The 23107-nt window shown below is 38.9% G+C and overlaps 1 protein-coding gene across 50 annotated transcripts in view; it reads left to right on the top strand.

Moving 5' to 3' along the window:
• Window positions 1–23107, top strand: part of ATP9B (ATPase phospholipid transporting 9B (putative)) — a 296871-nt gene that overhangs the window by 42033 nt on the left and 231731 nt on the right. For all 50 annotated transcript variants that reach the window (XR_012427204.1, XR_012427206.1, XR_012427202.1 and 47 more), the window contains one exon: window positions 9291–9399. Coding sequence is in view for 19 of the 50 variants with exons in the window: in XM_045377740.3 (XP_045233675.2) it covers window positions 9291–9399 (109 nt within the window). In the remaining 31 variants the exon portion in view is untranslated. The remainder of the gene's footprint in view (window positions 1–9290; window positions 9400–23107) is intronic.

Genomic DNA, 23107 nt, shown 5'->3' with positions numbered 1-23107 from the left:
TGGAGGGTCATTGATAATATATATTAAAGACCTGTTACTTGAGGAATTTATCCTAAAGAAATGATGATTGATCAAAGTCTAAAGAATGTCCATTATAAATATTTTTAAAAATCAAATGTCTAACAATAGATTATTTAAACTCTGCTATATCCTGTGTACTTGTTGGAATACTGTGTAGCTTTAAAAATGGTGATTAGGAAGTGTTTAGTAACATAAAAGTTACATATTAGAATAAGTTTTAAAAGGTGGCTCAAAATATGTATAGAATGAAATCCACAGTTCTTTTGATCAGTCAGTATTGAGCTCCTTCATGTCCAGCCCTAGTCTAGGAAATGTTGATACAACAGTGAACAAGACAAACCAAAGCCTGTTCTAATAGAATTAAAATTCTGGGAGAGAAGGCAGTATACTCCTAATGCCACGTAGCCAACCATCAGGCTATGAAGAAGAAATTGGGAAGCAGGAAAAACGAGTAGAGGATGAAGGGGGTGTTCTATATGGGATGGTCAAGGAAGGCCTCTCTTGTGAGGTGACATTGGAATGACATCTTACTGGTAAAACAGTCAGACAGGTATGAAACAGGGAAGAGGGTTGCAGGCAGAGGAGCAGCTGCAGAGGTCTTGGACTGTTTTAGCATGCTCCAGGGTGTGAGGAGATCATCCAGAAGAAGGGTGTGGGTGGGAAGAAGCAGTTGGAAAGGAGGTCACAGGGCCTGGCGTCAACTTTTCCAATCCTCTCAGATTTCGTCCTGGGTGGAAAAGGAAGCCGTGTGTTTGTGTATGTATTACATATATTCACACACAGAAGAAACACTGAAGTGTATACAACAGAATTTTGAAAGTTGTTGTTGAAGCTAGGTAACCGTGGAAGGGGGTATAGATAACTATTTTTCCTTTCTTTTCTCCACCTTCCACCACATTAGCAGTAACCAATTCTGAATGTGAGATTATAATTCCTGTGTATCTGTTAATAGTTTTACTACGTTTATATCTATCATTAAAACAATACGCAGTACTATTTTGTATGCTTTAAAAATTTTTATAAAGGTTATCTTTTTTTTTTTTTTGAGACGGAGTCTTGCTCTGTCACCCAGGCTGGAGTTCAGTGGCCGGATCTTGGCTCACTGCAAGCTCCGCCTCCCGGGTTCACACCATTCTCCTGCCTCAGCCTCCCGAGTAGCTGGGACTACAGGCGCCTGCCACCTCACCCGGCTAGATTTTTGTATTTTTTTAGTAGAGATGGGGTTTCACCACGTTAGCCAGGATGGTCTCGATCTCCTGACCTCGTGATCCACCCGTCTCGGCCTCCCAAAGTGCTGGGATTACAGGCTTGAGCCACCGCGCCCGGCCTATAAAGGTTATCTTAATCTGTGTGGCCTATTGCAACATACTCTTTTTTTTTTTTTTTTTTTTTTTTTTGGACGGAGTCTTGCTCTGTCACCCAGGCTGGAGTGCGCTGGCGCCATCTGTGCCCACTGCAAGCTCTCCCACTGCAAGCTCTGCCTCCTGGGTTCACGCCATTCTCCTGCCTCAGCCTCTCGAGTAGCTGGGACTACAGGCGCCCGCCACCATGCCCGACTAATTTTTTGTATTTTTAGTAGAGACGGTGTTTCACTGTGTTAGCCAGGATGGTCTCGATCTCCTGACCTCGTGATCCACCTGCGTTGGCCTCCCAAAGTGCTGGGATTACAGGCGTAAGGCGTAAGCGACCACGCCCGGCCGATTATATTTACGATTTTAATGTATTTATTTCTAGCCCCTTTTTTTCTATTCATAGCTTTCACAGTTGTATTTACTGCTTAAATATCATTTCCCAGCTGGGTGCTCATGCCTGTAATCCCAGCACTGTGGGAGGCCAAGGCGGGAGGATATCTTGAGCTCAGGAGTTCAAGACCAACCTGGGTAAGATGGTAAAATTCCATCTCTGCCAAAAAATAGAAAAATTAGTTGTGTGTGGTGGTGCATATCTTTAGTCCCAGCTACTCAGGAGGCTGAGGTTGGAGAATTGCTTGAGCCTGGGAGGCACAGGTTGTAGTGAGCCAAAATTGCGCCACTGCACGGCGGCCTGGGTGACAGAGTGAGACCCTGTCTTCAAAAAACAAAAAATTGCCTCGTGGGTTAAAACTGTTTTAACTTAAACAATGATGGTCTGAGAACACAAATTCTTCTTAAAAAAGTAAAGGAAAATGTATTTATGTATATTTTGCTTCGGCCTTTTGAACTTACCGTGATTTAACTAGCTTTCAACCAGAGAAAATGTCCTTTAGATGGTTCTTTATGAAGAACTTTATTTGATTTGTTCACAAAATTGATGATCTTGGCCATACTTGAGTGAAGTGTGCACGCAAGCACACACACATCTGTTTATCAAGACAAGAAAACATTTCTTTGTTTTTTCTTTTCATATGCTCGTTCATTTCCAGTTCTAGCTGCAATTTTTAGTCCTTTAACTTGAATTTTCATCCTGTTATTTTGAAGTACTTTATCATTTTTTGACATATATTAGCTTTAATTATTTTTGGATAAGTACTTCAATAAGCAACTACTTCAATATTCATGTAAAAGATGTTGTTATTCCACTACATTTGCGTTTTAAGTTTTTAGAGAAGTGAAAAGCCACTTTTTCCATTTGAATGATGCTTGACGTTGCCTTCTGATACACCTAGATGAATTCTCTTGTGTCCTGAATATCATATTGTTAGATCTGAGAATTGATCTACTTTTTAAATCATTTTCTTTTGTTCTTTGGTTTGGCAGCAACCACAATTGATGCTACCTTTCAGATAACAAATGATGAATAGTATGCTTTCACTGTTTATATGCATCTTAACCTTTGATTGAGCAAATCTCTTAAAAAGTTGATGTGCACCTTAGGCTTACCTTCAAATCCGAGAAGCAAGCTTACTAGGGCATATTGATTCTTTTAAAAAGCTTTTAAAAATGTTGAAAATCAAGACAGTTTGAAAAATTAGACAAAGTTAAGGAATAATTAAACATACACTAAATCTAAAGAAATCTCTTTAAAGGAAACTATTTAAAATAATGCAAATTTGAAAATACATATAGATGTCTCTTTTTAACTGAAGAAAATGTTCTTCCACAAGAATTCCTCGTAAGCCCTTGAGTTCTTGCATTTTCTGTACCAGTTTATATTAACCCCGTTGTGTCCAGTGCCTGTAACACTATGTGATCTTTTTATATACATTGACTTCTTTTCAATTTTTTCTCGTTCTCTAAGGTTCTATAACTTTCTCAAGGAAAAGATACTAGTTAACATTTCCAGATTTCTTCTAGCCAAAATCCTACCACTGAGGCATAAAACCATTTTACAGTTGTCGGTTGTAAAATTCTATTTCTGTTGTTCACTAATTTTAAATAAAACAAGTTACTTCAAACTTACTCCCTCTGTTCTCTAACTAAAATTGAGATGTTTTTGAAAACAGTGATAGCTTAATTAATATTTCTTTTTAAGTTACTTTTGGTAATATTATTTATTAGCTCTAGGTCTGAACTAATTTATGTTATATTTTCCCATATAGTAGAAGTGTAAATTGAAAATAAGTTGATTTCATTACATTATCATGTCTGGATGAAGATTACCTTTCATATTCAGCTTTCAGAACAATTCTTTAAAGCAAAGCTTGTGTAATCAGAGTAACAAAACAGAATGTCATGCTTCTATCAAAATGAATGAGGTAGAATAGATCTGTCTATGCAGAAGATCTTTAGATAAAGACAGCTCTGGCTCTAACAATTTTTAACATTGTATCTTCTATATAAAATGTCTTCTGCTACTTTGTTAATAGATAATTGGCAACCAGATAGGCTGTAGGCGAGAAATCAATCTATGAGGACTTTGATTTTTCAGTCTTATTTAAAAATCCTTCCTTCCATCCACTCTTTTTTCATGTGCATGTCTCTGCATTAGAGGTGTGGGCAAAGTAAGAAAAGGAAAACAAAATGCAATTGCTTGGAATCATGCAGAGACAACCATTGTTAGTGATCTGTGTGGCCTTGGTAAGGTTACTTACCCCCTTTGTGTCTCAATTTGCTTATCTGTAAATTAGAGGTAAAGATACATACTTTGTAAGACTTTTGCGCCATTTAAAAGGGGTAACTCATTTAGGATACTTGGAAAAGTGTATGGCACATGATAAGCCGTCAAAGGCAAACCTGTAATGTACCCATCTAACTTTTTCTCCTTTTACAAAAATGTGTATTGTTTTGGACTCACTCCACGTGGTTCTTGGGTTATCTGGAGAAATAGGAGAAAGGCTGTGGACAAGCCATGTGAGAAGAAGTCCATGTTGTCCAGTCTGTCTGACACACTCGTGCACAAATACTGCTGTTTCCAGGATGTCAGTAGTTTATATGGCCCTTCTGCTTCCAGTTTTGATTTTTCTAGGGAGCAGTGTTATAGCATCAACCTCTGACCTGGTTGGTACCGAGGTAGTGGGAAGACCTAAGTGCTCCTACAGTAAGACTTGCTTACTCCAGTCCTCCATAAACCACCAATCTGTAATGATCCATTTAAGAACTCAGATCTAAACTCTTACGGTAGAGGCTCATTTATTGTAGACTCCAGTGGCAGAAGGAAATGGTGGCCTTAACTTCCCTTTCCTTTAGTCTCTTTTATGTTCCTAGGCTGGCCATTGGGCATTTCCTCAGGATAGATATGCTGGAGATGGATGTGGTGGTGGTGACATCTTTTGGATGTTGAGAATCCTACACTTGTGTTACTTATTCAGAGAAACAGATTTGGAAATGTGTCGTAAGGCAGCTTGGACACTCTCATAGTCCTTGCCCGTGACCAGGATCCTGTTTCCTCTTAACAGTGTTTAACTCCTGTTTTCAGGACTTGGGACCTAACCCTCTTTGTTCTGTCTTCTTTAATACTACTTCATTTGAAGTAGGAGCTTAATTTCACTGACTGCCTCGAGTTCTTAGGAACTAGCACATTTTTGTGGTTTATGATTACTTAATGAATTTGGTTAACTTTTGCTGTCTTTAAGCCATAAGTTTAAAGGGGTGAAAATTAGAGTCACCTGGAGAGTTTAACATATGTGTCTGAGATCTCTTCCCTGGAAATTAGAGGTAAAAGTACACGTTTCAGATAGGGTTGGAGCAAATTTGTGTTCCAAAAGTCTTTCAGGTGATTATGATATGCTTACCTGATTAAAAAACACTCCTTTAAAATATTGTCTATACTATATAAATAAAATGTGCTTGCTAATCACTTTCATTCTCTGTCTCAGTGAGTCACAAACAGAACTTTAAGAAGTTACCTCTGCATCATGAACATGAGTCTGTAGCAGTAAATCTTCTCTTACGTGGGAATAGCCACAGACAAGTATATTTCCTGGATTCAAAGATGCATGTTTTTTATGTTATTAAAATTGAGCTGTGGCTTATAAAATGTATATATTTACAATGCTGTTGTCTTCCTACCCAAGACTACTACGAAAATAATACTGATGTATCTTAAAACCAGTGACATCGTTGAATCAAGGAAATAGAGCATTTCCTCATATGACTCTGTGCTATGAATTTCTTACTTGTGGACATTCAGGTTATTTCTAATTTTTCATATTCATGCTGTGATCCTAGAATTTTTCCTTTAGGATAAGTTTCTAGAAGTAAAACCGCTTGGTTAAATATGTGCAAATTTTAAGGCTTTTGATAACACCAACTTTCTTCGAACTTTTTTGGGGATGTCTGCTGCTTTTGCTTTTCATATTCATTTTCTTTGTTTTTCTGTTGCTAACTCTAGTTCAATAAAACGATGAATTTATATTCAAGTTCTTCTTTGTCTCTAACTAATAGGCTTTTTGATGACTACTTTTATTTCATTGCTGCTTTGTCATGACTTGTTATCAGCTTTGAAGAAACTAGCCATCATTCCCTATTGTATATTCTTCACTCTATTATGGAGACATTTATTATAATACAAAAATTTCTTCTATTCTTAAAATTTTGTACTTTACACAGCTGGCATCACTCTTAGTCATAAAAGACTGAATGTGTTCCCCTTAAGCTTAGGAACAAGGGTGTTTGCTCCCACCAGTTCTATTCAACGTTGTATTGAAGGTAAATAGGGCAGTTAGAAGAAAATGAAGTAAAAGGCGTCTAGATGGAAAGAAAGAAGAAAGTCTCTCTCTAGTCACAGATGGCTTGATCTTGTTTATAGGAAAACCTAGGGAATCTACACACGGAAATATTGTAACTAAACAAAATGAATTAGCAGGGTTGCAGGATACAAGATGAACATACAAAAGTCACTTGTATTTCTAGCAATGACCATCCCAAAATGAAATTAGGATAACAATTCCATTTATAATTTCATCAAAAAGAAAATAATAGGAATAAACTTAAAGCATGAAATTACATACTGAAAACTATGAAAGAATTTTGAAAAAAATGAAAGGTCTGAATAAGTGGAAAGTCGTTCATTAGTTGAAGGACTTAATATTGTTAAGATGGCAGCACTCTTCAAATTGACCTACAAATTTAATCCAATGCTTAACAGAATCCTAGCTGGCTTTTTTTTTATTTAAAAAATTTTTTTTTGGATAAATTGGCAGATTGAGCCTAAAATCCATATGAAAATACAAGGGACTCAGAGTAGTTAATACATCATAGAAAACAATAGATCAAAGTTGGAGGACTCACACTTTCCCATTCCCAAACTTACTACAAACTGCGTGATCAAGACAGTATGGTACTGACATAAAGAAAGATAGGTGCATAGATCAATGTAATTGAGAATCCAGAAATCAACCTTGACATTTATGACACATTGATTTTCAACTAGGGCACCAAAATGGTAACTCCTATAATTCAACAATTAAACCTTGGAAAGAAGTAGGTAAAGGGTCTGAATAGACATTTACCCAAAGAAGATATACAAATGGCCAATAAGCATGTGAAAAGTTGTTCACCATCATTAGTCAGTAGAGGAATGCCAGTTAAAACCAGAGATACTACTTCACACCTAGTAGGATAGCTACAATACAAAGGGCAGACAGTAACAAGTGTTGGTGAGGATGTGGAGACGTTGGTACCCTCATTAGTTGCTGGCGGGAATGTAAAGTGGTGGAGCCACTTTGAGGAACAGTTTGGCAGTTCCTCAAAATACTACGTGCAGAATTACCATGTTGTCACCCAGAATAGGAAAACCCATAGAGACAGAAAGGAGATGAGTCATTGCCAGGGCCTAGGAGTGGGAGGGAGTGGGAGGTGACTTCCAATGGGTATGTTGCTTCTTTTTGGGGTGATGGAAATCTTCTAAAATTAGATGACAGTGATGGTTGTACAACTCTGTGAAGGTACTAAAAAACGAATTGTATACTTTTATAGTGTTAATTTTATGGCATGTGAATTATATGTCGATAAAACTATTATCTAAAAAAAGAATACAGTGTGTGCTAAAGGACCTAAGTGAGGTCTTACTCTGCTCATCAGCCGTTGTCTTCAGTGGAGACCAGGGCAAATACATGGCACATGCCGTGCCATGCCTGCCTTTTTTGCAAGTGGGGCACATCACAATTTGTTCATGGCTGCTTTTTCCTTGAGTCCAAGAGTGGCTTTAGGATACTTCTCAAAACAATGCTTCCAATAACCCCTGGGAATACACTGGCAAAGATCAGAAAGACATCATGGTGTTTCAGGAGACTACTCATAGTTCCCTAGTGTTGAAGGATACGGCAGTATTGAGTGGGGGACAAGGCTAGAGATCTGTCTATTCGTACGGTTGGGGACTTGGGGAGAGCACTGTATTTCAGTGGGATAGCTGGGGAGAGCCTGGGTCTGGCTGGGGTGCCACACAGAATGCAGTCAGGCTGGAGAGAGGTGTAGAAGGAAGCACAGTTAGCAGTTGGAGGAAGGAGCCATAGTATTGCTTATGGACGATGGCAGTGGGATGGGTAGAGAATTGGGCCATCAGTGGACTGAGGCCAGCTTTGGGGTGACTGGATAAAGAGGGGTACATGGCACCAGGAGAATGTGCTGTCCAGGAAGCCAAGGGATGGGGAATTAGAAAGAGGGCCTGGTGAACAATTGTAATGCACAGAGGAATGGGAAGTTTCTTGAGATGGTCCACCTTACTTGAGAGTAGTTTTAGTCAAGTGGTGGTAGAAGGAAATTGTGGCAAGTGGAGAAGTAAACTGGATGTGAAAAGGTTTCCGATGGTGCAGAGTGCAGACTAAGGGCTCGATGTGCTCAGGGAGAGATGGTTGTAGGGCCAAGGGAGGCTCATGATTAGGGGGAGAGCACACAGTGTGGCTGAAGAGAGATGGCAGAGGGGCTGAAAAGGAGTGAGAGAGACAGGCTGTCAGGTTGATTTTGAATGGGAAAGAGACTGGAAGAATCCATGTTTAAGTCATGACTGTTGAAGGGGTTTTCAAATAGGACACATGAGAAAAATACCATTTCAGTAAATATAAGAAACATTCTCCAGCAGCACACTTAATTTGGCCTATTGGTTATACAGAAAACAAAAAACTGAAATAAAATAGATTATTTTGCTTTCAGTGGACATACATCCAGTGTTCCGTTATTTACCGTTTTGACTGAAGCAAGGTCATCATTAATAATAGAGATTGACTTGAAGAATATTTCTGTAACATGTCAGAAAATATATATGCAGCCTTTAAAAATGATGGGCATTAGCTTTATATTAGTCGTATAATGGGCTTCACAATAAATTATGAGGATATAAAATTTTTTTTCTAGATAGCATCATATTAGTAATAGTCAGATTTTTGCTTAAAAGTGAGATGAAAGCACTATAATTGTTCATTCTACTGGAGTTATATAATAATGCACTATGTAAGAAAATTGATGTGTGATTATCTATCTGGGAATTGTTTTGTGTTCCTAAATACTTTTATTCTGTAAGAAAAATTTAAGTGCAGAAATTAAGTATAAGATTTTTATGTCAGTGATTGTAAATTTTGTATTTGAATGCCCAGGTATTCTAAATGTAATTTGTGGGTTTATTGAAGATTGTTAATTTCTTTTTCTTTGGGTTACTAGGTATTTTCTGACATTTAGCTTGAAGTATATATTAGGAGGTGAATTAAAAATTTTGGGAGTATACTAAGAGTTGTAAGCCTTTTACAGTGAATCCTTTTGTAATATTTCATTGTTACTTTTTGACATTTTTGATTTTCATTTATTTTATGTTTTAGAGAGTAATATAAATGGAAGGAAAAAAGTTAAACCAAGTAACAAATAATTTTCTCTTTTTTGTTAAAGTTCAGTTTTCTAAAAATACCTTATTTTGTTTTATAGGGATTTGTCTTGGCTGTGACTATGACACGGGAAGCAATCGATGAATTTCGGCGTTTTCAGCGTGACAAGGAGGTGAATTCACAGCTATATAGCAAGCTTACAGTAAGAGGTCAGCAAGATGCTTTAATCGTGCTTAGCGTTTGCTTACTGTAATTATCATTTTAGAGTTAACATAACAAATGTATGAAAACATTTTAATTCTATTACTGGAAATAGTATTATGTGATTGTGTATGATATCTAATTAATTTCCTTATAATGTATAGTGCATGCAATTTTAGGGTAGACTTTTGTTCATTCTCTAGATGTTTGGATGTATGTCGTGCACACATATATACAAACGCACACACAACCACACAGGCATGTACATATATTATTAATAATCATATAATGTGCCCTATTGGTATATACATATTTTCTGAGAGGCATAATGTCACTTTATCTAAAATCTATCTTGGTATTATATTTTAAACACACTCATAAAGGTCAAACGTCTATACCATGGCATTAACCTATTCTTAAGTACAGAGGCCTTTGAACAACAGAAATAAATATCGTGATCCGAGATGGTAACTGATGCATGCACGTTTCTCCTTCACCTTCATTCAGGGCCTTAACTCTTGCTTCACTTACATCTTTCAAGCGCTTGTTTATGATTTTTCAGTCCATAGTAGTAAAAGAAGCAATGTATTAAGAAGAGAGGGAGGAAAATGATTACAGGTAGGCATGAGACAGTAAAAAAGTGACTGAAAACCTTGGGAATAAGGGAGACGCTCAAAAACAGAATGGGTATTCATAATAACCCCAAAGTCTGTTTAAAAAGTTTACAGTGGATTTTTATCTTCTGTTTGTAAGAGGACATTTACAATGAATTATTTAACAATGAATTATCTAATATTGAGATAGTACCTTCAAAAATGACTTACTTTTAACACCTTATTGGGCTGTATTTCACGTAACATAAAATTTATCCATGTAAAGTATACAATTCAGTGTTTTTTGGTATATTCATAAAGTTGTGCAGCCATCACCATCACCGTCATTTAAGTTTAGCACACTTTTGACATTCTCAGAAGGAGCCCTGAATACATTAGAAGGCAGTAGTCATTCTCTGTTTCCCTCACCACCCTACCCCAGCTCCAGGCAGCCACTGTTCTCCTTTTTTGTCTCTGTGGTTTTGCCCACTCTGCACATTTCATATCAATGGAATTATGCAACATGTGGCCCTTTGTCACCAACTACTTTCACTGGGCATGTTTTCAAGGTTCATCTGGTAGTAACTTTCATCAGTACTTTATTTCCTTTTGCTGCTCAGTAATATTCCAATGTATGATAGAGCACGTTTTGTGTATCCATTCATTAGTGGATAGACATTTGGGGTTGTTTCTACTTTGTGACTGTTGTGAATAATGCAGCTATGGACATTTGTGTACAAGCTTTTGTGTGAAAATTGTTTTCATTTATTTTGGATATATACCTAGGAGTGAAATTGCTGGATTATTTGGTAACTCTATGGTTAGCGTTTTAAAGAATTGTCAACCTGCTTTCCTAATTGGCCACACCATTTTACATCCCTACCAGCAATGGATGAGGGTTCCAGTTTTCCCACATCCTCACCTGTACATTACTCTCTGCCTATTTTATTGTAGCCACTGCTTTTTGATTAGAGTGGGTGTGAAGTAGTATCTCGTCGTGGTTTGGGTTTGTATGTTCCTAATGATTAATGATGTTGAGCATCTTTGCATTTGCTTATTAGCTGATTAGCTGTTTGTATATCTTTTCTGGGTAAATAACTGCTCAGATCCTTTGCCGAGTTTTTTTTTTTTTTTTTTTTCTTTTTTTGAGATGGAGTCTTGCTCTGTCGCCCAGGCTGGAGGGTAGTGGCACGATCTCCGTTCACTGCAGCCTCCGCCTCCCAGGTTCAAGCAATCCTCCTGCCTCAGCCTCCCGAGTAACTGGGTTTACAGGTGCCTGCCACTGCGCCTGGCTGACGTTTTGTATTTTTAGTAGATACGGGTTTCACTATGTTGGCCAGACTGGTCTTGAACTCTTGACCTCGTGATCCACCCGCCTCGGGCTGGGATTACAGGTGTGAGCCACGCCCATCCCTTTTGCCAACTTTTTAACTGGGTTGTTTAATTCATTTTGTGTATGGGGTAAGGTGTGGGTCCATATTCTTTTGTATGAATATCAGGTTGTCCTAGTATGATCTGTTGGAAACAATGTTTTTTCTCCATGGAGTTGAAAAATTATTAAAACTCTTTGATGCTTGAATGGTGGCATGGTGGAGGAAGGATGAAGAAGGTAGGCCTTAGTATTGGAGGAAAAAACCCCCAAATGGCCTGGTAAATTATGTATAACTTTGCATTGTCTTTGTAAGAATATAATATAGATCTATCTTATTTTTAAAATTGTTGTAACGGAGGGGCTAGGCAGAGATGTTTTTCTGGTGTATTAATTGTATCATTCAGAAATAACTAGAGGTGATGGCAGTGAAATGGCAGAGTTGGCAGCTCCATATGTCTGCCCTTCCACAGAAACATTGAAAATCAGGCAGAAACTGTTGGAACTAACTACTTCAGAGCTCTAGAAAAGTCAAAGGTTTACAGCACCCAGGAAATTGCTGCTTCCAGAAAAAGTCAACCTAGAAACAGTTGGAAAGATTTTTCCCCACAATTGCCTTGATCTCAACACCTTCTCCCAATCCTGTAACAGGGCACTAGTCTTGAAGATGATGGCCCATGTTCGCTGTTTGCAGCTTATTCCAAAAGAATTGTTTCTGCGTCTAACCAGTTGGGGGACTGCTTGGAGGGTTGACGCTAGGTGCTTGTCTTTTTTCACCTAACTTGAACTCAGGACAGAAAAGCAGAAATGTAGCGGGATTTCTCAAACATATGCAAGGCTAATGAACAGCCTGTAGTAGCCTAGGGCAAAAGATGACAGTCAAGCCAGACAGTAGAGTGTCAAGTGCCAGGCAGAAGAAGCTGGGGAGGGAGTCTCTTTGGGAAATTTGAGCATTCAGAAATTCCCCTGTGCTGCTGGGAAGTTTGAAAGTGACATGCAAGCCAAGAACTGGAGGCACGCTCAGATCTAAAGTCTTTCCCTCTGGCTGGTTTCTAGGCTCAGTGCAAGTAGGAGGGGAAGGATGCAGCAGAGTTGTTAATGGCCTGGCTAAATCCTGCGTGAGGCTGCAGCACAGAGCCAGGCTGCAAAGCCCAGGACAGGTTTTGTTTGGGTTTGTTTCCTCCTCCCCTGCCCCTCCTTTTTCTCTCTTCATATTGAAGGGAATCTTTGTCAGAACACTGTCTGAATATAAGAATGGAAGAGAGACTTTAGAGACCATCCATGATAAAGAATACACACTTTACAAAAATAGTGTAGAAAAATCAGTAGACGAACACAGCTACAGCATGTAACAATAAAATCAACCAAGAAGAGGGAGAAATAGCTAATTTCAAGAATTACCCGGTTATAATATATGTCCAGTTTTCTTTTTTTTTTCTTTTTTTAGACAGAGTCTTGCTCTGTCGCCCAGGCTGGAGTGCAATGGTACGATCTCAGCTCAGTGCAATCTCTGCCCCCCCGGCTTCAAGTGATTCTCCTGCCTCAGCCTCCCGAGTAGCTGGAATTACAGGCATGTGCCACGATGCCTGGCTATTTTTTGTATTTTGTAGAGATGGGGTTTCACCATGTTGGCCAGGCTGGTCTCGAACTCCTGACCTCAGGTGATCCACTTGCCTTGGCCTCCCAAAGTGCTGTGATTATAGGTGTGAGCCACTGTGCCCGGTGTGTGTTCAGTTTTCTACAAAAAACATTACAAAGTATGCAACAAAACAAAATGTGGCCCACTCCCAGAAGAAGGTAATAGTAGCTGCCTCTGAGGAAAGCCAGACATCAGACTTAGGAGACAAAAAGTTTAAATCAGCTGACTTAAGTGTGCCAAGGTGCTCAAGGAAATCATGGGGATATTGCTTAAAAGATATCAGGAGAATGATGTAAGAACAAGTAGAGGATTATCTAAAGGAAGCAAACAAATTCTGGCACTGACAAGTATAGTAGGTGGAAAGAAACACTAGAGGGTTTCAGTAACGGAATTGAGCACACCAGAGAATCAGTGAACTTAAGCCTAGGTCAATTGTACTTACCCAGTTTGAGGAGCAGAAAGAATGGAAAAAAAAAAAAAAAGAGCAGCTCTTAAGAGACCTATGGGACAGCATCAAGCATACCAGATACACATGATGGAGATGCAAGAAGGCGAGGAGAAAGAGGACAGAGAAAATATATGAAGGGATAATGGCCAAAAACTTTCTAAATTTGATAAAAGACATTAATCTGTACATTGAGGAAGTGCAGCAAAGCCCATGAAGGATAACAGGAGAAAAATCCATAATGAGATACATAACCAAGCAGCTGACACCCACAGACTAAGAGGACACCCTGAAAGCAGAGAGAGAGAGAAGTAACTGGTCACACACAAGGGACCCTCAGTAGGATTTATCAGAAGCCATGGGGGTCTGAAGGCATTGGGGTGACATTTTAAAAATGGTGAGAGAGGAGCAAAAAAAACCTGTCAACTAAGAATTCTGTATCTGGTAAAACTGTCATTCAGAAATGAAGAAGTTTTCTGGGCCTGGTGGCTCATGCCTGTAATCTCAGCACTTTGGGAGGCCGAGGCAGGTGGATCACCTGAGTTCGAGACCAGCCTGGCCAATGTGGTGAAACTCTGTCTGTACTAAAAATACAAAAATTAGCTGGGCATGGTGGTATGCACCTGTAATCCCAGTTAGTCAGGAGGCTGAGGCAGGAGAATCGCTTGAACCTGGGAGGCAGAGGTTGCAATGAGCTGAGATCATGCCACTGCACTGTAGCCTGGGTGAAAGAGCAAGACTCCGTCTCAAAAAAAAAGCCAAAAAGAAGTTGTTAAGACATTCACAGATAAACAAAAGCTAATACACTTTCGTGCATCTAAGGGCATTATCAAAAATGTAAAAAGAAAGAATGAGAGAAAATTGTATATCTGATAAGGATCCAGTATCCAGGATACATGAAGAACTCTTAAAATTTCAACATCAGAAAGATAATCCAATTAGAAAATAGACAAACGACCTGAACGGACAGTTCTCTGAAGAAGATATACAGATGGCCAACATGCATGTGAAATGATAAGTCAGTCAACAGCCTTAGACCATAGGGAAGTACAAATCTGTATGAGGCATCACCATACACCACTGGGTTGGCTATAATTTTGAAAATAAAGAATATCGTGTGCGAAAGAGGATCTGGAGAAATTGGAATTTTTGCACATTGCTTGTGGGAACAAAGTGGTTCAGCAGCTGCAGAAAACACACTTTCAGTTTCTCAAATGGTTTAAAAGAATTTAAAGCAGGGACCCAGTGTTTATTTAGTGTTTATTCACTATTTACAATAACCAAAACGTGATAATACCCCGGATGTTCACTAAAAGATGAGTGGATAAACGAATGGATAGCAAATTGAGAAATCATGAAGGGTTGCTACATGCTACAACCTGGATGAACCTCAAAAACATTATGCTATGTGGAAGAAGCCAGATGCAAAAGGTCCCATACTTTGTGACTTCATCTATATGAAATATCCACAATTGGTAAATTAGTAGAGATAGACTGCAGATTGGAGGTGGCCATGGACGAGCGGAAGAAGGGAGCACGAAGCATCTGCCTAAAGGGCATTGGGTTTCGTGTTTTGGTGATGGAAATGTTTTGGGACTTGATAGAGTTGGTCGCACAACATCGTGAATACAGTCAATGCCACTGAATGATGCACTGTAAAACGGCTTTTTATGTTATGTTAGTTTCACCCCAAAATGGCATATAATGTTCAAGAAGACATTCTGCTGTTACGTCTTTTGTACGTCTGTGATACTTGAACTTCAAGTACTTTAAAAATAATTTTCAGTATGTTTATTTCAAATGTACATGAAAATTTACCATTTGAAAAAGCCATCATTGCTGGTCATCTAAGAAGTGGAAGTTTCACATGTCAATAATAATAACGACAGCTGCTTTTTGACTTCCTTGTGTGTGTCAGATAACATTTAGAGTCCTAGTTCTCATATCCAGCACTGTCCAAAGGGGAGTTTATGTGCTTTCCAAGTTCTAGATGAGAAACCTGCGGTTTGTGAACTGTTTGCCCTGAGTCACAGTAGTTTTAGGTAGAGCTGGTGCTTGAACCTAGATCATCTGACTCCAATCCACTGTTCTTTCAGCTGTGGCACACTGCTTCATGGCTGGTGGTTCTGATACAGATGTTTGATGAGTAAAACCGGTAGTGTTAAAAAATGCATCAGTTTAGGCTTATTATTGAGCACAGTTTAGAATTTATTTTTTCGTTAAGAATGTTTGCTGTTTACCTCCTCCTCAGTTTCCAGTATTTCACAGTTACCTCTTTGAATGGCATTGATGGCAGCCTCCTTGTGTGCCTTTCTGTGGTTTGCTGAACCATATTTACAGCATTTGGAGTGTGTTATTTTGGAGTTCTCAAGCATACACTTATAGAAGTAAACTGGAGGAATGTTCTCTGTTACTTTTTTCTTTTGAAAAGGAAAGCCACTTATAAATTGCTTTGTTTGGAAACAGAAAATATTTTAACCAATATATTATCACAGTCACGCTAGAATTATTTTGAGTTATCTTGTGTTTTATTTTCTGATACTTTTTTGGGTGTAGGAATTTTCTATGTATGTTGCTGTTACTTTACTTTCTTCTTGTTTATGGCTGCTTGTTTTTGTTTTGTTTTGTTTTGTTTTGTTTTTAGTAGAGACAGGGTTTCACCATGTTGGCCAGGTTGGTCTCAAACTCCTGGCCTCAAGTAATCCACCCTCCTCAGCCTCTCAGAGTGCTGGGATTACAGGTGTGAGCCACTATGCCTGGCCTTTCTTGAAGTATACTTAAATCATTTTTGTTTCCGTGGTCTAACATCTGAGTAGCGTTTGAAAAGAATGCATCCCAGTATTTCATTTAGGAACATTCGGTATACATCATGGTATTAGATTGGTGCAAAAATAGTTGCACCAAGTAATTTTGTCATTGGAAGTAATAGCAAAAACTGCAGTGACTTTTGCACCAACCTGTATGTCTGCTATGTAATGATATTTCACGAGCACTTTCCATTTATTATCTCATATTTTTAGTTCTCTGTGGCTGGACCAAGGTAGATATACTCAGACATGGCCATATAGACTCAGGAGTGGTTATAAACACACACACACAAACACTCACACACACTCAAGTGGGTAGATATACTCAGGCATGGCCACGTAGACTGAGGAGTGGTTGTAAACATACATATACACACACTCAAGTAGATATATAAACTCATTACCACTGTTTTTTCTCAGGTCACCCTTAGAGGGTCTGCATGAATTCATTTCTTAATGATATGTCGACTACAAGTCTTTCCATCCTTCCTTTTCACTTGATATGTGTGTGCCACCTCCAGGTCTAACCAGTGCTTCTAACCAGGGAGATACTTCTTAGTCACTAAAGCCGACTGAGGTCTGCCCCCCACGCAGCCCTTGAACAGTCCTTAGCTGGGCCTGGCTGATGGGACTTGACCGGTGGGCCTACAGCTCCTGGCCTGGCTCCAGCTCTGGCTCCAGCTGTCTCTTCTGCCTGAAGTGGAAAATGGACTCCTCACTGCTGATACTGTTCCATCTTTCCTTGGCAGTAGCCCTTTCTTTTCAAAGTAAAAAGTATTTTCAAAAAGTGAATCTGATGCCATTTTATGGCTTAGAACCCTTGAGTCTCATGTGACTCTCCAACTCCCTGTGGCCTGGCCCTGGCTGCCTGCTCCAGTTCCTTCTGTGATTTCTGAAGGGTGGTTGCACTGGTTTTTCCTTTAGTTCCTTGAATAGGCCTCTCCTTCTCCCTCTTAGAGACTGGCGTTTAAAGTAATAGCCACTCTGTCTGGGGGTTCTTGTTCTGTCCTGTACTGTTTGGCCACTTCCTACTCAAAACTTCAGGTTTTATTAAAAGATTATCTTAGAGAGGTCTGCCTCGATTTCTTCAAATGTTACTCCCCACCCCAACCCACACATACATCCCATGGCGCCTGTACCTCCCTGTGGGAAGTGGCATTACTCTGAAGACTACTTCAATTCCTGGACTCTCAGTTTCATGAGCATGGGGTTCTGGTTTCCCCCAGAGTAAGTAGAGTCATTGGCACGTGGTGAGCACTCAGTAAACGGAGGGAGTTAAGGAAGAAGAAAGTTCCAGATCCAGATGAAAGTGCTGAGTCTGGTCTAAGGCCAGGGGGCTGCCCTGTGAGGTGGCACCAGTTTGCGTTTCCGTTGTGCCCACAAATGTCCTTCTGACACCCTTACCCACTCACTCCAGTTAAAAAAAAGTCATTGTTCATTTGTGATCTTTTATAAATTACTTATTTAATACCTTTTGTTTCTGTTTTTACCTTATTAGAAAAAATTTCATTGTTCATTTGTGATCTTTGATAAATTACTTAATACCTTTTGTTTCTATTTTTACCTTATTACATTTTTACCTTATTACAATTTTTCTACTAAAAGGAATTTGCCTTTGTCACATGTAGCAAATATTGTTACCTTGACTTATTTTTTAAAAATCATTTTTCTTGGATGTAATATATAATTTTTATAATTTAAATCTCCTGATCTTTTGTGATTTTTACTTTAATCTTAGAAAGTCTATTCGTTCCCAATATAAGTGAGCATTGTGTTTTCATAAAGTGTTTCTGGATTTTCATTTTTTGTAGTTAAGTTTTACTGCATTCATAATTTTACACTTAAGATGTATACTATGTGGAGAAGGGACCTTTCTTTTCTTTTTTTTCCCCACAAATGCTCAGCAGTTGTTTCGAAACCATGTTTAAAGTTAGCAGAGTTCTTCTCCAAACCTTTGAGACTTAACCAGGTTTCTTGTCCAAGGACTCAGAATATGAGCTGCCTCCCCTGAACCTGTGCCTCTCTGCCTGAGCACAGTGTGGGCCTTGTGTGCACCAGGACTGATCTCAAGATGAATTTTATGTTTTATGTTAGTTAACACGAAAAGCCCCAGACTCCAAGTCATCCTTCAGATTCTCCATTTTAATCCCCATGGGATAGTGTGTATCTTTATTATTACCCTTGGTCTTTTTTCACTGGGTTTCCAGAATTCACGTTCTTTTTTTCCTTCATAACCTGAAGCTTTTGTATCTATGGATTCCTCTCTGAAGGTACCTTCCCGCTCTCAGACTGTGGCTCTATTCTGAGGGCCCACGTCCTAAACAGACCCTTTGGTGGCCCTAGTTTTGGCTCCTGTAGCCTTAGTGCCACTCCACCTGCCGTTAGGCCGCTCTCTCTAGCTCATTCTCTTTCGTGCCTGGACTCCAGTTATTTTTCAACCTCCAGTTTATTGACTTTGCATCCTTTCTACCGTTCCTAGCCCCTTCAATCTTCTATTTGAAGAAGTCCAGTTGGTCAATTTTATTTATGATTGTGCTTTTGTTTTTCTAAGAACTCTTTACCTAACCCACGTTTACAAATGTTTCCACTGTTGCTCCTGTTTTCTTCTAGAAGTTTTTTAGTTTTAGGAATTATACTTATGAATATCCATTTTGAGTCTATTTTTGTCTACTGTGCAGAATATAGGTGGTTTTTTTTGCATGTGGACATTCAGTTGTTGTCAGTAGTTTTTTGAAAAAGTGATCCTTTTTCTGCTGCATTGCCTTTGAGCTCTTCATGTGAGTTTATCTCTGGACGCTCTTTCCGCTCCACTGATCTCTCTGTCTGTCTGTAAACATCATGCTCTTTTGGTTACTGTTGCTTTCTCATAAGTTTTGAAATCAAGCCCTCAACCTTTGTTCTTCATTTTTGGAGTTGTTTTTGTTAGTTGTAGGCCTATGACTTTTATAATCGGCTTGCCAATTTCTACAAAAAAGCTCTCTCCAGTTTTGAATGGGATTTCTTTGGATCTGTAAATCCATTTGGCAGAGAACTGACATTTAAATAATATTTAATCTTTTGACCCATGTGTGAAATGCATCTTTCCTTTTAAAATTTTTTTCTCAGCAGTGTTTTGTTGTTTTTGGCGGGTTAGTTGTCTTTTATCTCTGCTTTGAAGATTTTGTTAATAGTTTTGAGCGATTTGTTTATGATGTGCCTACGTGTAATTTTCTTTATGTTTTTATGCTTGGGATTCATTTAACTTTTTGAATCTGTGGGATGTAAGCTTCATTAAATATGGAAAGTGTTTAGCCTTTATTTCTTCAAATATTTTTTTCTTCACTCTCCAGTGTCAAGGTTTCCAGTTATACCTGTGTTAGACTGTTCGAGGTAGTGACACTCATTGATGTTTTTACATTTTTCTTTTAAATTCTTTTTTCTGTTTTATTTTGCACAGTTCTATTGCTGTTATTCAGATTCACTATTCTGTCCTTCCAGAATGTCTGTTCTATTGTGTGTTAGTCTGTTCTCATGCTGCTAATAAAGACATACCCAAGACCAAGTAATTTATAAGGAAAGAGGTTTAATTGACTCACAGCTCAGCATGGCTGGGGGAGGCCTTAGGAAACTTAGAACCATAGAGGAAGGAGAAGCAAACACGTCCTTCTTCACATGGTGGCGGCAAGGAGAAGTGCCGTGCAAAGAGGGGAAAAGCCACTTACAAAACCATCAGAACACACTCACTATCATGAGAACAGCATGAGGGTAACCGCCCCATGATTCATTTACCACCCCCTGGCTCCCTCTGACAACTACAATTCAAGATGAGAGTTGGGTGGAGACACAGCCAAACCATATCATACTGTTGATTTCATTTGTTGTGGTTTTTTATCTCAAGCATTGTTGTTTTTGTGTCTGGAAGTTTGATTTGGGTCTTTTTTGTATCTTTCATGTCTCTTAACTTTCTGATCATTGGAATACAGTTTTCATAGCTGTTTTCATGTCCGTGTCTGCTAATTTTAACATTTGTGTCCGTTGTGGGTCAGTTTTGATTGAATGGTTTTTCTCCTCCTGTGGGTCATCTCTTCTTGCTTCTTTGCATGCCTATTAATTTTTTATTGGATGTCAGACATTGTGAATTTTACCTTTTTGGGTGGTGGATATCTTTATATTCCTGCACATACTGTTGAGTATTGTTGTGGGATGCTGTTCAGCTACTTGGATAGGCCTTGCTTTGTTACATCATTGGACAGATCTGGGGCATGCTCCATGGGCTTGGTTATTCCCCAGCGTGAGGCCAGACGTGGTCTGTGAGTCATGGGCTTCTCCAGTCTGGCTGGAAGGGCACTTTGTGAACATGGGCATTCTCTGTTCCTTTTGGATATCCCCCTGTCACTGCCTTCCTTTCTGGACACTCACTTTTTCTCAGCATCCAGGCATGTTATCTTTCAGGAGCTCTGCTCTGGCCCTTCCTTCAGCCTGCATGCTCTGTCTTAGACACCTGTTCGTGGCCTCCCCACTGTTTCCTGACTCCTGGCTCCAGTGCCTCCTTTTCTAGGAGTCCTCTCCTAACCCTGCCACAGTCACAAATGCCCACCTTTGCCCTCCGCCAGCATCCTGTGCCGTGTGCTCTGCCCTCATCTTTCCATAGCACCTGCTACATTTCAGCATGCCATACACCCTTTAAACGTGTGCCGTTGTCACTAGTGTAGTACATGCGCCTGCAGTAGGAACTGGAATGTAGTAGGTGTTGAGGAAATGGGTTAAGTACTGTCTTCAGATTTTGTGGGGGTTTCCTGTACTTCTTTCTTGAAGTATGTTCTGAGTGCTTTAATACATTTTAGGATTTCATCCATTTGAATTTGCTTTTGTGGAGTGTTTTACAGCCTAGAGTAGTAATGCCATCTACATCATAAGATAAATTGTAACTTTTTGTTAAACTAGAATTTTTACCAGTATTTACTTTTATTAGGTAAGAAATTTTAGAATTAGCTAGAAGATAACAGTAATTTTGTTCAACTCGGTTTCATGGAATTATTATTGGGAACATTTATATGAAATATGTGGATGTTGTGGCCTGCAAAGAAACTAATACACTCAAGTGACACAGTTTTACATGAGCAGGCTCAGGCCTGGACCTCAGTGTTTTTGACTTACATTTCAGATCACCTTTGCAAGCGGAATGGAGAGGAATCCTAGTTTGTTCACTCAGCCACTTCATCACAAAATGTTTGTTGTGTACCTGCTTAGGGCTTTGGCACATCCCGTTTACGTCCTTAAACAATATGCCTCAAACTCTACGGAGACACGTGGATGTGAGTAATTTGGCAATGAGACTACCTGCTGTTGCAGTTGAAGGTCTTAGAGATCTAAGTTTTGTTTACTTTGATCAGCTTATTTATTTAGTTTAAATGTGAGGTGGTAAACTATCATCTCAACTAAATTTGTTTATAGAGAAAAGTAAGTTATACTATATTTCACTTTAATGGATGGATATTAAGATTTAATGATTAATTACTAGAAGTATTAGAACCTTCTGTTCATTATTGTTGTTCTTGCATTAAAAAAAAAATCAGTATTGCCTGGGTGTGGTGGCTCATGCCCATATTCATAGCTCTTTGGAAGGCTGATGTGGGTGGATTGCTTGAGCTCAGAAGTTTGAGACCAGTCTGAGAACATGGTGAAGTCTCATCTCTACAAAAAATACAAAAATTAGCCGAGTGTGGTGGTGCGTACCTGTAGTCCCATCTGCTCCAGAGGCTGAGGTGGGAGGATCACCTGAGCCAGGGAGGTTGAGGCTGCAGCGAGCCGTGACTGTGCCACTACAAACTGGGTGACAGAAAATAGTAAAAAAAAGTTACTTATCTACCAATCTTATACCTTGTGTGTGTTTGTTTGAATATAAATACATTTTTATCCTTAGTTGCTAGTATTTGTGTTTAGTAGGTCTTACTTTGCTTCGTGCTTTAATCCATTATGACATGGACTCATTTTAACTACTTAGGACTAGAATGGTTGTAAATTCCTTTGATTTTAAAATGGGTTAATCTTTTTATAGTAAATCCACAAACCAGTAATGTGGTCATTTATTATCATTATCAATCTGTTCTGTACATAATCATGTGTGCTAGGCTTTGACACAACTGCAGTGTGTTGGATGGTTTACAGCAGCGTCACTGCAAACACGTGACTCCCTCCTCGTGCTGTGGTGGCATGTCGGCTACTACATCACTGGGACAGTAAGAATTTTTCAGCTCCATTATCATCTTATTTTCCCCACAGTGGCTCTATTTTATTTTTATTTTTTAAATTTTTGTGAGTACATAGTAGGTATATATATTTGTGGGTTACATGAGATATTTTGATGCAGGCATTCAATGGGGAATAATCAATAATCACATCAGGGTAAATGGGGTATCCATCCCCTCAAGCATGTATCCTTTGTGTTACAAACAATCTATTTACACTCTTTCAGTTATTTTAAAATGTGCAAGTATTTTTGACTGTAGTCACCTTGTTGCTCTAGCAAATACTGTCTTACTCATTCTTTCTATTTTTCGGTACCTATTAACCACCCCTGCTTCCCTCAATAGCTCCCACTAACCTTCCCTGCCTACGGTAATCTCTGTCTCCATGAGTTTAATTTAATATGGATAAATTTTGGATATGCATTTGGAAAGAAGAAACTACATGTCGTAAAAGTATATTTCAGTTACACTTTAAACCTATCATAGGATCTGAAATTTAGTGGATATTCAGATACTTAAATATTGATAGCATTTAAAGCACATTATTTACAGGTGTATATAAAGTATTACTGGTGTTTATGTGGGTTATTAAAAGCTTCACAGAGGTTAGATTTGCTGTGTAATTAATTCTGGGAA

The sequence above is a fragment of the Macaca fascicularis genome, chromosome 18 (genome assembly GCF_037993035.2).
Source record: "Macaca fascicularis isolate 582-1 chromosome 18, T2T-MFA8v1.1".
Taxonomy (NCBI): Eukaryota; Metazoa; Chordata; class Mammalia; order Primates; family Cercopithecidae; genus Macaca; species Macaca fascicularis.
This window is presented reverse-complemented; position numbering and strand designations above follow the sequence as displayed.